At 34.2% G+C, this 17,500-nt stretch overlaps 1 protein-coding gene and 1 pseudogene across 2 annotated transcripts in view; one reads left to right on the top strand and one right to left on the bottom strand.

Annotated features, from left to right (window-relative positions):
* Window positions 1–3,344, top strand: part of LOC137615923 (uncharacterized) — a 4,477-nt pseudogene extending 1,133 nt beyond the window's left edge.
* Window positions 3,345–7,984: 4,640 nt separating this feature from the next.
* Window positions 7,985–17,500, bottom strand: part of LOC137616510 (pyrroline-5-carboxylate reductase 3-like) — a 10,064-nt gene continuing 548 nt past the window's right edge. The window contains exons 1-7 of one of the 2 annotated variants that reach the window (XM_068346337.1): window positions 16,754–17,500; window positions 13,684–13,754; window positions 12,458–12,765; window positions 10,928–11,015; window positions 10,150–10,242; window positions 9,030–9,102; window positions 7,990–8,528 (exon numbers count right to left, since the gene is read on the bottom strand). The exon at window positions 16,754–17,500 is cut by the window's right edge and continues 181 nt beyond it. In XM_068346337.1, the coding sequence (XP_068202438.1) occupies window positions 8,419–8,528; window positions 9,030–9,102; window positions 10,150–10,242; window positions 10,928–11,015; window positions 12,458–12,765; window positions 13,684–13,754; window positions 16,754–16,829 (819 nt within the window). In that variant the 5' untranslated portion in view covers window positions 16,830–17,500 and the 3' untranslated portion in view covers window positions 7,990–8,418. Of the gene's footprint in view, window positions 8,529–9,029; window positions 9,103–10,149; window positions 10,243–10,927; window positions 11,016–12,457; window positions 12,766–13,683; window positions 13,755–16,753 lie in introns of both variants that reach the window. The other variant, XM_068346338.1, reaches the window with a different exon arrangement.

Below are 17,500 nucleotides of genomic sequence, written 5' to 3'. Positions count from 1 at the left end.
CTGACACTAATCTAGCTGTCCGAGGATTTACCTGGTGAGACATCAGTCTCTTTACCAGCGAGTTTTACCAGATTTCCCCGGGCCACCACGTGACACAATTGGTAGTAATTCATTCAAATTACCCCTAATGAATCAATATGGATAAATATCAACACAACATCGTGTTCAAATAGAAATAAATTTCTACCTCATACTTGGGATCGAACGCTAGCCCCTTCTAATGAAAGGCCAGGTCGAAACCAACCATGCCACGAGAGCCCATAAAAGGAAATCTGAACCTGACACTAATCTAGCTGTCCGAGGATTTACCTGGTGAGACATCAGTCTCTTTACCAGCGAGTTTTACCAGATTTCCCCGGGCCACCACGTGACACAATTGGTAGTAATTCATTCAAATTACCCCTAATGAGTCAATATGGATAAATATCAACACAACATCGTGTTCAAATAGAAATAAATTTCTACCTCATACTTGGGATCGAACGCTAGCCCCTTCTAATGAAAGGCCAGGTCGAAACCAACCATGCTGGTAAAGAGACTGATGTCTCACCAGGTAAATCCTCGGACAGCTAGATTAGTGTCAGGTTCAGATTTCCTTTTATGGGCTCTCGTGGCATGGTTGGTTTCGACCTGGCCTTTCATTAGAAGGGGCTAGCGTTCGATCCCAAGTATGAGGTTGAAAATTATATATATATATATATATATATATATATATATATATATATATATATATATATATACATATATATATATATATATATATATATATATATATATATATATATATACACGTGTGTGTCTGTGTGTGAGTACTTAGTCACTAACAAACAGCGTTTAATTTTCGAATATTAAGTCATAAACAGCTTTTTTTTAAATGCTGAATTATCTACTTTTAGCATGAATATCCAAATTGCTTCTAACCAGACCTAGATTCGAGCCTATACCTCTGAATGAAAACCCATCCAGACAGTGACTCTACCAATTAGGCTATCAAGAGAGATACATTCTTATCTTGGATTCTCTAAATACCCAGGAAAAGTTTGGGTTCTACATAAAATCAAAAGACGACAGTTACCTAACAAATATTTTTACAAAATCTTTATTCACAAACATTTCTAAACATTGCAGAGTTTATAACTTCGGTGCATTTACGGCTGATTTTCACAGTCGTAATTATTTCAACAAAAGCTTGATTTATATTTTCTCGTATATTCTAACTTCTTGATTCACGCAAAATTCTGTTTTAGCGCCTGTCTATTAAATTCATTTACCTTTAATAACTTTCTACTAAGAACAGAGAAAATATATTCTATTTATATTCCTTATAGCCAAATCTTTGAAAAGAATAACATAGAAATTCTATTTCAAACCAACACCTTTATTTCTCGTATCAGCAAAACTTAAAAAGTGACGATCCAGGGCATAACTTAAAGCTAGTAACCAATAAAAATTATAAGAATAGAGTAATCTTTCATTGAATTTTGAATAAAAACCGATGAAGCAACAATACAACGAAAAAAAAAAGAGAAGATCGAATCACAGGCGTAACTCTCCATCACTGTTTATCGCATATGTATGTTTGTCTGTTTTCTCTAAAAGGTCACGCTTAGAGAAACGCCAAACATCCGGAAAAACACGTTTCAGGTGTAAAGGTGTCTTTAGCCACAGATCCCCGCCCCCGACGAACCTGTTGTCAATCGCTAATGGAAACAGAGAATTGCTAGAATAAGTGAAATACGTCGGGGCTGTAGGGCGAATCTCGGTTGCAAAATGTTGCAAAAACTGTAGCGTGAATTACTGCCGGGATTAAAGTTATATCATGAATGACGGAGACAAGGGACAGTGACAGTGTCCTAGGGACTAACCATATAGAATATGATCAGCGCCTAATTCACTCTCCATCAACATAAGATCAGGGAGGGCCAGGCAATGGCTGCTGATGACTCAGCAGATAAACTCTGTAGCCTCCCCCAAACACCCCATCCCTAGCTCGCAAAGATGGTGAGGTTGTAGACTCTACAAAGCACTATCGAGCTGGAGCGGGTCTCGAAACCCACTGATAAACAGAATGGTTAGTCTGCCATCTTAGTTATAGAATCCAAAATGGCAGCCGGTGCCCATTTTGATAAAGGTAGTTGGCAGCCATCTTGAAACTCATGAGGGTATGATCAATGCTCTCAAAAATGTGAAACGTATAAAATCAAAAGCTTTTTTTCTTTAGAAGTATCATCTATTTGATTTTCATTTCCAACTAATTTCATTATTCCATTGCCTTTATTTTAGCGGTATTATTAATTTCGGCTGTTTCATTCTTTTATCTTTATTTTGTTTTTCACTTGACCATGAGAATGTATTTCGTACTATTCGTACCCAAGAAGGATAATAGTTTCTCTTTTCAACCTTTTCTTAAAGTTTGGTGACTTTTGATAGCGCTATATGCTTAGAAAAGAGTGATATTATGGTGAAGCTTTCTACAGAACAATTTCGTTCTGGTAATTTTCTTAACATTTGCTTTAATTAAGAAATTCTAAGCCATTTTCACATTAGCAAACTATTCAGTATCAATCTAATTCTGGTGGAAGTTACCATATCTAAACTTTGTTCATTCCGAAAAATTCTAATGAATAAAACCTGATCTAGAAATGATAATAAAAAAAATTCCCTTCACACAGATTGCCGTTACAACCTTCGCCGTTCTTATCGGCATTGCTGTCAGGACAGGCTATGGCGCCCCACAGGAACCGGGTTATAACTACGCTACACCAACGACCTCAGTCTCTCCCTCCTACAGCTACAGCTACGTTGTAGATGAAATTGACAATGCAAGGCAGCCCGTAAAGTATGGTCATCAGGAGAGCAGCAATGGTGCCCAAACGGAAGGGACGTACTACGTCCATCTGCCTGATGGTCGTGTGATGACTGTTAATTATTACGCTGACGAAACGGGATTCCATCCTACTTATTCCTTCCAAGGGCAGGCTGCTTATCCTGCAACGCCTCAACAACTCTACAATCCCCCAAGAGGAAGACAGGCTGCTTTGGCAGCACCACAAGTGTTTACTCCAAGTGTTACTACACATAGAATCTTGGCTGAACCACAGCAACTGCGCAGCCCTCCTGCTTTCGTTCAAGAAGTATTGGCACAACCACAAGAGCTGTTTACTTCTCCAGTTTCTGCACAAGCAGTATTAGCAGCACCAAGACAGCAGCACAGACTTCCTACAGCTACACAGGTAGTCTTAGCGGCACCACAGATACAATACAGGATTCCTGCAGTTTTGGCATAACCCTCCAAGTTGCACAATACTCTCAGGGGAAAGCAGATTTGCCCAATTTGTTGTTAAATGGCGTGATTCTTCAAGAATCGACGGTATATAAGCACTTACTTTAGCCTCTTACCCTTCTCTCATTGTGACATATGATCATGTGAGTTCTTTGCTAGGCCTCCTTCATTTCCTTAGGCCTTTATAACTGCCACACGCCGGTCGTTGGCGTCGTTCTTTTGTTATTTCAGTTGATTTTTTCTACATTTTTATACCTGCAAGCTGTTTATATTTTGTTAAATAAAGTTCATGACAAATGTAAACTATTATTCAATCCTATAGTAGTTGATGTGTCGACGGGATGTTGGTGGGAGTATATGAATATTACAGAAAGGAATATATAGAAGCTAAATATTTATAATCCTCTAGATTATTCAAAGACAATGTACTGTACAAGAATCAACGACTCTCTCAAGTTTAGACATTCTTGTATTGTGCAGTACAGTGAAGACTACCATAAAATTATCTAGTGCTCTCTCTCTCTCTCTCTCTCTCTCTCTCTCTCTCTCTCTCTCTCTCTCTCTCTCTCTCTCTCTCTCTCGTTATGAATATGAATAATTATTAGAAAACCACGAAAATTCAATGTAAGATTCACACCCAACTTTTCAAATATGCAAAACTACATATCAGTCACAAATTTTTCACAATAAACAATTATCAGGCAATCTTGCGTATTTCTACTGAAACAACTATGCTGTGGAATCAGACAAAAAGAAAATATATCAGTTTTGACATCAAGTTTTCAATCGTTTCAAATTTATTCTATTTTCTTATTCTTATTACTCAAACACCTATAGAGCTGTATAGCCATCTCATGTTCCATGACCTAATATTTGGATTTCAACAAATCTCACCCTCAATTTGGGTCATAAGACCCAGCGCTGAGGCTTAGGAGGCCATTCAGAGGTATTATAGAAGCCTTGAAATTGGGTTCCCTTCATAACAGATTTTTTTATTAGTTAATAGTGTACGCGACCCATCTGAAATGACGGCTAAATATCTAGATAGATATGCACACACACCTTTCTCAACAGGGTATGACTACTCCCTCTCCCATATATCGATGGACGGTGAGAGCTGAGCGGGACCCGATATATATATATATATATATATATATATATATATATATATCCAGGCGCTTACTCTTCATTACATAGAAAAAAAATATTTTGAAAACTTAATTCACTAAATAAAGTAAAAAGACAAAAAATGAAAAAATATAGCGATTGTTTCCATCATTGTTTATCTATGGAAGAGTTTAATGAGAGAGAGAGAGAGAGAGAGAGAGAGAGAGAGAGAGAGAGAGAGAGAGAGTTATTTAGTATATAAATTACTTATCCTATTAAAAGTAAGAAACATACAAAATGAGTAGGGAATAGTAAATAAGCAAGACCCAGCAACAAATCAAACAAATAACACCAGAGTATTTCTCTCGCCATTAACAATCTCATTTAATCTGTCTATAACCTGTTACGGAGGCCTTTGGAGAAGTTGAGAACCCATATACTAGGGGAGGGAGGAGAGGGAGGGAGGGAGGGAGGGAGAGGAAGACAGGCAGAGAGAGAGAGAGAGAGAGAGAGAGAGAGAGAGAGAGAGAGAGAGATGGTAACCTTTTTACTGTGTAGGCTAATACGTATTTCAATAGTAATCCCAAGACCTACTCTACCTTTAGGTCTTGGGTATTGGGTAATCCCCTCTCTCTCTCTCTCTCTCTCTCTCTCTCTCTGTACTACACACACAAACCCACATTATACATTACATATATTCATTATAGAATACAGATACGGCAACCACCTTATTAGGGATCCAGATACTGTATCTTCATTAAAAGAAATATATATATATATATATATATATATATACATACATATATATATATATATATATATATATATATATATATATATATTAAAAGGCTTATTTATCCCTGAACGTGTGAATATGTAATGACCACTGCCCCATTACTGTACATTTGTCAACAATAGATGTAGAGCCCTATAGTTTCTCATTAACGTTGTTCAAGAATTCCATCCAATCCCATTCCTTCTATAACAATTTACACCTTCAAACCATTTCACCATTATAGGCATACATTGACAAATACGTCATATTGCACAATGCGGTGTCTTTATTTCTTTGCCTGTCTCAACTCGAACCTCCATTAAAAGCAGTTTATATTTTAGTCATCCAGGTGCAATTATTGTCATAGTTATAAGTATTGAATTATTATAATCATTATTACTATAGTGAATAGCAAAGATATATCCCTAGATGGAAAAGCAGAATTCAACAAGAACAAGGGCTGCAACAAGGAAAGTAGCCCAGTGAGGAAAGAAATAAGGGAACAGCAAACAAACTATATAGATAATGAATAATACATATGAATTAATCAAGGTCTGTAAAACCGTTAAAATAGATGCCATACATAAAATAAAAGATTTATGTCAGCTTATTCTGTTATTTCACAAGAACTATGAATTATTTCTACTCTGCTATCAAGCCTTGGCTCTGGAGGCGTCTTCCAGATCTTCATAAACTTTAAACTGAATAAGAATTGTTCATTGCCAGTCTATAGTGTCAACCGGATTGAATATATATATATATATATATATATATATATATATATATATATATATATATATATACATATACATATATATATATATATATATATATATATATATACTGTATATATATATATATATATATATATATATATATATATATATATATATATATATACTGTATATATATATATATATATATATATATACATGTGTGTGTGTGCATGTACATTTCAGACAGTCTAGATAAGTGTAGTATACCCAAAAGGTTTTAAAAATGTTCAATACAGAATGATGCCGTTGGCTAAGATTTATCATCAGTTCACAACCAGGATTAAAAAAAATATTCCTCGGGTTCTCTCAATAACCTAATTAAGTCTATTTATTATGTTTACCATAGTTCAGCCGGTTCGGATGACACTTTCTACAAAGCGAAAAGTTCAGAGCCCTCTTTGAGCTAAGGAATATCTCTTGCAATAGCCTCTGGACACAGATTTCCTGATATCACCGAAGTTCTGCTATCGACAGGACCTGTGAAGAATAAAGGATTACTGACAATTCCCAACTAAAGTAATAAAAAACCTCAACATTTTGTCTAGCATATGGATGTGTAGTTAAAAAAACTGGTACTACAAGTGACATTATCTAAGAGAAAGTACTATACTTACAGAGAAAGTATTAAACTAAAATGGCCGTACAAAATATTGTCCTAATTAGACAATATGTATGAATTGCTAAACTGCCAACATACTATATAAACCTATTTCAAAATTTTAATGAATATAAAGTTTGTTTTTCCTTAAACTATTGCAAAACTCACCTTTTACACGATACCAGTTCAGAAGCCACAGATAAAATGAAAGAATGTGCAAGACCCTTCTTAGCAAACGGTAGACTAGAAAGTCTACCGTAGGCCAAGAGGGGACAGCCTAACCATCCCTCTGACTTGGTGATTAAGCGATTGTAACTGGACCAGGAGTCGAAAGTATTCCGCTGAATTAAAACAAAACTAGTCATTGACATACTACTTAGCTATCAAGAAATATAAATTTTATATATATATATATATATATATATATATATATATATATATATATATATATATATACAGTATGTATATATATATATATATATATATATATATGTATGTATATATATGTATGTATATATATACATATGTATATGTATATATACATATATATATATATATATATATATATATATATATATATATACTGTATATATGTATATATGTATATATATACAGTATATATATATATATATATATATATATATATATATATGTATATATATATAAATATATATATATATATGTATATATATGTATATATATACATATGTATGTGTATATATATGTATATATATATATATATATATATATATATATATATATATATATTACCAAATACATCTCATATTTAGCTCCAAAACATACTGGCTGGTGTCTTTGCAGCTGCATCCAACCACAGTCAACTAATTACCAGGCTCTCGGAGGAATAAACGAGTCGTATCCAAGCCAGTCTGACAATTCTGCAGTTTTGATCAAATTTTTGGGGGGATGGAGTTGCGAGCCTCATGAATCAACTGAACCACTGGGACTTTTTGTATTTGCAGGAGTGAAAAGAACGAATTGCTCATTACATTATGTTCACAGAATAAAAATACTAATTATTGTAAGGTCATTATTGATAGCAGCAATAAAATTAATAACAACAACGATAATAATAATAAAAATAATAATAATAATAATAATAATAATAATAATAATAATAATAACTATTAAAATGATTGCGATACTATTAACAAAATACTAGTATAAATGACAATAGTAACGCTAGTAATAATAATAATAATGATAATAATAATAATAATAATAATAATAATAATAATAATGATAATAATAATAATAAGAGCTTAACAAAATTAGCAAACTTAATCATTCAAAGTAGTATAAAGCAAAATTATTAACACAAACATAGAAAAAGAAATTTGGTATACACATATATACGATTAGAACACAGACACACATATATACATATACATATATGTATATATATATATATATATATATATATATATATATATATATATATATATATATATATATATCACTTTCAAAAACTCCAATAACAAGTAACAAATTTATAATGACTGGCATAGTACAGCACCTTTATTAAAGCAATAATGCTATTATGGCACGAATTCTCCATTAAATTATAAGTTTTCTTTTGCCTTACGCTAACACATTAATCATCTTATCTGATAATAGAGAGAACAAATAATCACTGTTATCAAACTGATTTTAGTATTAATTAAGAGAGCATTTTAAAGAGAGCGGTTGCATTATCTCGTGAATTCTAGTCTCATCGTGTATTTGAAATTTTCTTCTTCGTTAAAATATACTTAGTTTCTTCAACAATCCACCATTATCCCTGTTCATTTTCACCAGCTTCCTCTATAGAGGAATCGCCTCCAATTAAGAATATCTATTATTCTCAGTTCTTCAATCCTCAGTTTCCCGAAGTTTCTATGGATTTAACCGTGGCGTCGTGCACTGCACTGATGAAGGCTGCTCTCAGGCCAGCTTTCTCGAGCGCAGCTACGCCCTGGATGGTACAGCCTGCCGATAGAATTAAAAGGAAGTTAAATGCCATTGCTTTGATAAAGTTGAAAGGCTAATGTGATAAAGGAGCTTGAAATACACTTTAGGTGTTCAGTGCAAGCGGCAATGACTCAGCTTGGCCGGGAAGCAATTAGAAAAAGATGCATACATTCATACACACATATTAAAGGTATTGTATCTCAGTTGGCCCCAGTGATAAGAAAATTCAGAGATAAATCTTATCAAGTAGATGATTAATGTTTGTTCCCTTACTTACACTTATCCATACCTATCAAATACAACCGATATCGGTGACCGTAATCTTTGTGACGCGTCGGTCTATTTTCTAAATTAAAATAAGTATGAAATTTACGATATAAAGGCTAATGCGCGTATGATTATTTATATATAACAAGAAAGATGATATTTAAGTCCAGGTGAAAATGAAGTGAGTAGGCTTTTTAGTAATAGAAAAACTATTTGCGTTAAAGTTATTGAGAAACCTTCTGTGAGACTCACCTCCGGGAGAACAGACTTCGTCCTTCAGTTGCCCTGGATGTTTTCCAGTTTCCAGGACCATCTTGGCCGCACCCTGCAAACATGAGCGCCTATTAATAAACAAGAAATGTATATAAGGAAGCTTCAATGTATTAAACACTCTCTTCTTTCTTTCATTAAGTCTGCCTGGTGTTTATATATATATTTATATATATATATATATATATATATATATATATATGTATATATATATATATATATATATATATATATATATATATATATATATATATACATATATATATATACATATATATATATATATATATATATATATATATATACTTACTGTATATATATATATATATATATATATATATTTATATATATATATATATATATATATATATATATATATATATATTTATATACATATACATATATATATATATATATATATATATATATATATATATATATATATATAAAACTGGAAAAGATTGAGGCCTAACTTTTTTAAGATTATCGTCTGGAGATGTGGATGGCTTTGGCATTGAAATGCGTGATATAAAAACAATCATACAGTATATACCTAACCTTTTATAAGCTATAATAATGATAACAATAATAATTATAATAGTATTAATAATACAGAAGCACGCATGTACTACTGGCATGAAACTAATAATTCTACAATATCAAAGAATACCATCTCTCTCTCTCTCTCTCTCTCTCTCTCTCTCTCTCTCTCTCTCTCTCTCTCTCTCTCTCTCTCTCTCTCTCTCCAGCCAAGATATTTGCATATAAATCGCCTTGTCAAGAATAACATACTGAATAATTCAAGAGCTATTTGTCTCTTATCTCTCAACCATTGTAGATTCGCACTGCATTGTGTGTCTGAAAGTGAAGATTATCGGTCTAGCAATCGGTAAAAATGGAATGCTCATTCCACGCTCATTCACTCATTCTTCAGCTTTCATTCCAGTTCAACAATGAAGCCAGAGATGCACTGTTTCATTCTACTGTCACTTTTTTTCTAGATCCTAATCAGGAGCCTTCATTCTTGCAATTACGTTCGCGTGCTCTCTCTCTCTCTCTCTCTCTCTCTCTCTCTCTCTCTCTCTCTCTCTCTCTCTCTTACCATAACTGTTTGCGCTGCAAGCTTAAGAGCCAAGGGTCGGGGCAGCCCCATCCGTACACCACCATCAGCTAAGGCTTCGATGCTCAAGTAGACCTGCGAAAGAAACAATTGTCCAGAAGATGAAAAGGGCAGTGAATGACAGTACGTACATGGATGTAAATCATAATAATGATGAATTTCGTTATGATAGTGATGGTAGTACTGTAATGGCAAGTGTTATATGCATAAATAAGGACACTATTCAGTATGTTTGATTAAAACCAACTTTACAGTTTTAAAATCAAAATACCTATACATGAAAAAAAGAAATACAAAATGAAGTTAAGAACAATGCAGGCAAACAATCAAGCAAACAAACATGAGAACAAATAAATAAATAAAAAACTACACAAGTAATAACACTTAATTAAATTATATTCAAAACTACTATTGTATCTAACAGGCACAGTTTATAGCATAATAATCATATTCATTAACTCAACAAGATTACTTTTCATTGACAATCTACAGACTCTTCGAAATCCAGAGCATTGACTCTGATCTAGTAAGGAGCTATTCTAGAACACTCCAAAATCAAACTATTGTTCCCTATTATTGGGTCTTCCACTGTTTGGGATACCTTCAAGCAAGAGTTCTCTTGCTTGAGGGTACACTTAGGACCAATATTCTATGTTTCCTTATTTCTTTTCCTCGCTGGGCTGTTTTCCCTGTTGGAGCCCTTGGGCTTATAACATCCTGCGTTGCTTAGCTAGTAATAATGATAATGTACAAGACTTACGTAAGCTGGTCCAGCACCGCTCAGACCAGTCACCGCGTCCAGAAACCCTTCAGGAACTTCGTCCACTTCGCCTACGGCAGACAACAACCTGGTGGGGAAGAAATTGATGTTTGTATTAAAGAGAAAAGACATGTGAAAGATGTTGATTGTAAAATGTATATCTCCAATTTGATGTCAGATACTTGATCTTTCTAATCAAGTAGTTGAATCGGTAGAACTTCTGAAGTTCAAAGTTGCAGCGAATGTTTTTACTGTGAACACGCTGATATGAGTCTCTCATATTTAACGTTGTATCTAATCTTAAGATATCTTATATTCTTTATTCATTATTTCTCGCATAGTTTATCTATTTCCTTGTCTCCTCTCCTCACAGGGCTATTTTTTCCTTGGTAGAGCCCTAGGGCTTATCACATAATAATAATAATAATAATAATAATAATAATAATAATAATAATAATAATAATAATAATAATAATAAAGGAACTGTGTATCATTCTCGATTGATTGATAAATCTCTGTAGGCCTAGTTCTAGAGAAGTGTGGGGATGTGCAGTATACCAATATGAATTACTTACAGGCAAATTTTTATTTCTAATTTCCTAATAAAGGAATATTTAAATAAAGAATGTTATTTTTATCATTATTACCATTGTTATTACTATTGTTATTGTTATAAAGGAAATAATGTTGTGAAGATGTCGAATTGTCAATAAATTGCCCAGATAGACTATACATTACAAAAAATAAATGACTTTAGAAATACGATTAGCAGGCCTCTATAGTTAAAAATCTAGAAGTGAAAATTTTATCATTACTCGAATATTAGAATTATTATTTTCAGTGTTAAAAGTAATGATTTTCATATCAATATCAAGCTCTCATGTTCATTTAGAAAAATCTGAATGAGAGTGGATTAAGAATTACAAGCATAAAAAACACCAACTCAAATAAAGAAAATAAAATTTCTAAAATACAAAGAATACCAAAATGTTTACTTTAAAAAAAAATCTTTATATACCTCATTCTGGAAAAGTTTCCATTTAAAGATATCTTGAAGTGAACAAGAAAACTGATCCATTTGTTTCAAGAAGGAAATTCTTTTATATATGAGAGAACTGTTTTAATGTTGTTACTGTTCTTATAATATTTCATCTTAATTGTTCATTACTTCTCTTGTAGATTATTCATTTCCTTATTTCCTTTTCTCACTTGGTTATTTTCCCCTGCTGGAGGTCTTGGGCTTATAGCATCCTGCTTTTCCAACTAAATTTTAGGTTTTTAGTTTAGTTGATAATAATAATAATAATAATAATAATAATAATAATAATAATAATAATAATAATAACTAGATATATATCTACCGATACATCGACGTAGGACTAAATCAACAATCTCTGGGAGATCATTGTCTACCAACCATACGCCAACTATTAACGCTTAGAAACTTCAAAAGTTTAGAGGATCTGATGAGACTTAAGTAGAAAACGAGTCGTCAAAACCACATATTTAAAGATAAAAGAAAGATCTCACCTGCGTGTCGTCTGAGCATCTTCGTCGGTAGCGTGACTCCCTCTGCAGAAGACAGAAGCCCCAAGCTGTACTAACGCCGGGGTGTTGGGCATGATCCTTATAACTCTGCTATCAGGGGGCAAATTAGCTTCCATGGTGGCCAAGGTCACGCCCAAAGCTACAGACGTCAGAAGAGGTCGAGTTGGAGTCACACAGGACTGGAGGTCATGTAGGACCCTAGGGATGACCGATGGTTTCACAGCCATCACGACGACGTCGCTGGAGGAGGCGGCTTCCCTGTTGTTGTGAGTGGTCCCGCAGCCAATAGCCTGCAGGTTTAAAGGGGCTCGGGTGACAGATTGAAATTACTTATTCACTGTAAAAGGAAATATATATATTTCTTTCAAAATTTATCTAGAACGTTCTCATTTAAGGACCATCTTCAATGTTTAAAGGTCACTCATAAATGGCAGAAGTACTCAACACAATGCCAGAGCTAGCACTAGGGAATGCCAGGCAATGGCTGCTGATGATTCAGCAAGTAGACCTATAGGCTCCCCAACCACCATCCCTAGCTCACAAGAATGGTGATGTTGCAAACATTACTATAAACTACTGTATCTAGCTTAAGCGGGTATTGAACTCCTGTCCAGCAGATTACTAGACAGGTACATTTCCTAGAAGCTTAAAGTATGATAAGCAGAGCATTCACAAGGCACACTCGGTTTATTTTATAGGCCTATCTATGTTAAAAAGATCATCCGCCAGGCATCAGGAGTACATAGCTGAGGACTAGGAAGCGTGAAGTGAGAGATGATGAATGAAGAAGTATTGATTTAAAATCTCAAGATAGAGACGACTGGCGAAATCTGAGGCCCCTTGCGCCAAGGGCGTAGGAGGAGATGATGATCTATATTAGACTTAAAGTTAAGAAGTCTCTCTTATATATTCAAGAAATGTTTGCGTGTGAGACGTGTCGAGATGCTTATCAACAACCCTCCCCCCCTTCCTCGCAAACTTCCAATAGACTTGAATTATCATTAAGCTCTAAACCAACGATTGCCTGAAGGTACACGCAGACACACTACTCTTATCAGTTTATTGGCTTACTTCCTTTCCTTACTGGGCTATTTTTCGTGATGGAGCCTTTGAGCTTATAGCATCCTGCTTTTCCAACTAGGATTGTAGCTTAGCAAATAATAATAATAATAATAATAATAATAATAATAATAATAATAATAACTCACCGACATTTGATCCAATAGATGCTGGTCGACCTTCGGTGAAGAGACCACGATACCCTGGGGCTTGGTTACACCTGTCAATGTAAAGTTTAAATGTATTAGTATTTTCATGATTACTATCACTAATGTTTTTGTTGCTGTTGTTAGGTACGATAATGATAATTCTGAGAATACATAAGACCCAATTGCAGTGTATTTTATGTAAAATATCACTATCAGAGACATTTTGAGAGTGAATTGCATTCCACAGATAATATCAGGTTCCTATCTTGCTTCTGACTAACTAATCATATTAGATCATTTTGATGGCGCTTCCTTTATCTTGGTGCTATTGATGGTATTGACTAATTAAGGAAAAGCTCGACTACCCTATGTTATTTATATTTTTCATACGGAATCCCCTTCCTTAATATCTCTGATTGAGATCCCAGCAATGCGAGACTATATTGCGTGTCCCACACCGTGATGCAACCTGTAAATGCCTTGGAGCATGTGATGCCCTTCTTACAATATCCAATGCTGTACAGAAATCCCTTGATTGTGGTCAGGAAGTTCGTAGGATTGGCCTTGATTTTAGCGCTGCCTTTGACCGTGTTAATCATGAGGCCCTCATTTTCAAACTCAAATAGTTGGGATGGGTCTTTTCTTGGCATCATAATTGAATTTCTAAGTACAGTAATAGATTGCAAAGAGTTGCTGTTGATGGGTACCATAGTGAGTATAGAAATGTGGTGTTCCTCAGGTAATTGAATCGGTAGAACTTCAAAATTTAAAACTTACACCAAATGGTTTTATACTGAAGAGGCTGACTCAAGTCCTTTGTTATAGTTTATATATGAAAGGTCTGTTTGGATGTTACTGTTCTTGAAGTATTTTATTTTGATTGTTCATTACTTCTCATATAGTTTATTTCCTAATTTCCGTTTCTCACTGACCTATTTTTCCCAGTTGGAGCCCTTGGGCTTATAGCATCCTGCTTTTACAACTAGGGTTGCAGCTTAGCTGTTAATAATAATAATAATAATAATAATAATAATAATAATAATAATAATAATAATAATAATAATAATGATAATAATAAAAATAATAATAATATTAATAATGGCTCTTTTGTGTCTCGAATTCCTCCCAGTTTCTTGTGCGTAAAATAAATTCTACTCGTTTTAGCTTACTTCAATCAACCATGCTGATAAATCATTGACCAGAGATCTTAAAACAGCTTAGTTTCAATACTGAAGTATACCGAAAAGTCACCTAAACAAATCCTTATTACATTCATTTTATTTACATGAAGAAATTAATTCAATAAAGAGCTTATTGCATGATTTGATATACTTATTATTTACATGAAAAAAAAGATGAACAACTCAGGGGAAAAATTAACTTGCTCTTATCACAAAAAAAAAAATGAAGCAGTCATTTCGAGTCTGGAATATCAAACACATAAATTTAGATTCGATCTTAATTAAATCTCAAGTAATTGACTACATAAACAAAATGGGTAAATATGTCAAACGGTTGTACCCAGTAAATACATTTATCAATTGCAACATTTGCAATTTTCCTCAAGTATAAGACAACAAACACTTAAAACAATAATGTAATAAAAATATAAGATTTTAAAGGTCACTCATGAATGGCAGAGACATTGCCCCTTTCAATCAAGCTAGAACCACGGAGGGCCAGGCAATGGCTGCTGCTGACTCAGCAGGTACACCTATTAGCTCACCCAAAACCCACATCCCTACCTCACAAGGATGGGGGTATTGCACACGTTACAAGAAACTATCAAGTTTAAGCGGGTTTCGAAAACTATCAAAAAAAGCAAAACGCAAAATGGCAAAAAGAAGTTGGGCATTTCCTATGAAGTCGATACTAAATCTTATGGTATTTTGCATAATTCCGTCCCTATATGAATAACTTATGTGACCCCTACCCGGGGTTAGTGACCACCCCACCCCTTCCCCCACCTCGCACACCGTGTCGTACTAAATTTGAACAGTATCATCACAATCAACAATAATGATCTGTTTGTTACAAGATCAAACAGAAACTTGATAAAAATTGTTTTGGTAAAATATATCCATTCTTTCATTTCCTCATACAAATGGGCCAGGGGTCCTGATAAAGCTAAAGAGTCTGATAAAGCTTAAGAATATGGTAAAGCTTAAGAGTCTGGTAAAGCTTAAGAATCTAGTAAAGCTTAAGAGTCTGGTAAAGCTTCGGAATCTAGTAAACATTAAGATTCTGGTAAAGCTTAAGAATTTGGGAAAGCTTACAGGTCTGGTAAAGCTTAATAATCGTTATTTGTCATTATCAACATCTCTATTGTAATTATTATATTATTATATTATCATTATATTCTATTTTAAACATCTAATTAAACCTAAAATAATTTTAATCACAAACTAAACAATTTACTGAAACGAAAAAAAAACTAATTTGATTGAATCATCTAGACACTGCGTAGCAGAGAGAGAGAGAGAGAGAGAGAGAGAGAGAGAGAGAGAGAGAGAGAGAGAGAGAGAGAGAGAGAGAGATAGACGGGGTTGTTAGTCAAAAGGGGAGTGGCAGAGTAGGAAGAAGAAAAAAAAAGAAGATATGTTCTGAAGATATGATGACCTTGAAGGGATGCTAGACCCCCCACTCTCTCTCTCTCTCTCTCTCTCTCTCTCTCTCTCTCTCTCTCTCTCTCTCTCTCTCTCTCTCTCTCTCTCTCTCTCTCTCATTTTTTATTCGTTAAGCCTAACCTTAATAAGTAACGCAAGGAACCACGCAAAGACGAAAATACGAATAAGGCCTAAAATCATACAAATATTAACAGAGAGAGAGAGAGAGAGAGAGAGAGAGAGAGAGAGAGAGAGAGAGAGAGAGAGAGAGAGATTATAGCAGAAACTTGCTCTGATGATGGCTGGCCTTACAAATTTACTGGGTACAGAGAGAGAGAGAGAGAGAGAGAGAGAGAGAGAACGGCCTATCAGAAATCTTCCAGGAATCGCCACCAGTTCCAGCATAGCAGCAGCACCTTGGCGACTGCATCGCCAGAAAACTCGATCAATGAATTTCTACTTACCAGCAGCGATGAGGCCCTTTGCAAAAGCCTGAGCCATATTCCCCGCTCCGATGAAGCCTATTTTTAGGGTCGACATGATTGTTTGTTTTTCTGCCGTCGCAAGAGTTTAGGTCATTGAGAGCTCCGAGTTCGAGTCCCCTTGGATTTATTATCCTTAATGTGCTCGTTTGTTCATTTATTTATTTGTTTGATATTAATTCACATTATTTAACGTCACTTTAAGTTAAGAAATTGAGATTTCCTGAATGGAGATTTCAGACGTTTGTAACTGCTGTAATCTGCTCGTTTACTAGTTTTTCCTTGTAGCTTAGCCTTACAGATATCCATGAATATATAAATGTTTCAATAACATTCTTCTAATAGGGTTTAAGATCACTTGTTTTATTATTCTTGATAGCTCACCAAACTATTAAATCACTAAATTACACTCGTTTAAAAAGATAAGTTAATTCTATCCCCCCCAAATAATCTAATTTCTTTGATATATCAAAGACACGCCTCTCATCTTTCCACAATATCACTGTAGTATGACATCACCAAAAAATGAAACGAATGAAAATTATAATAACTTCCAGGATAATTTATCTATTATCCCCTGAGGTGGATAAGGCACAGTTGCAAAATTACTCGTCTTGTTTTAGAATTAGCTTATAGATTTAACTTAAATATTTTCGAGACACTTTTCACAGTTGTTAAAAGTTCCTTCCTTCGTGATGTAGCCTATTGGCTGGTGTGCGACGGTTTAGC

The sequence above is a fragment of the Palaemon carinicauda genome, chromosome 22, assembly GCF_036898095.1.
Source record: "Palaemon carinicauda isolate YSFRI2023 chromosome 22, ASM3689809v2, whole genome shotgun sequence".
NCBI lineage: Eukaryota > Metazoa > Arthropoda > Malacostraca > Decapoda > Palaemonidae > Palaemon > Palaemon carinicauda.
The sequence above is the reverse complement of the archived record's forward strand: the minus strand, read 5'-3'. Positions and strand labels throughout refer to the sequence as shown.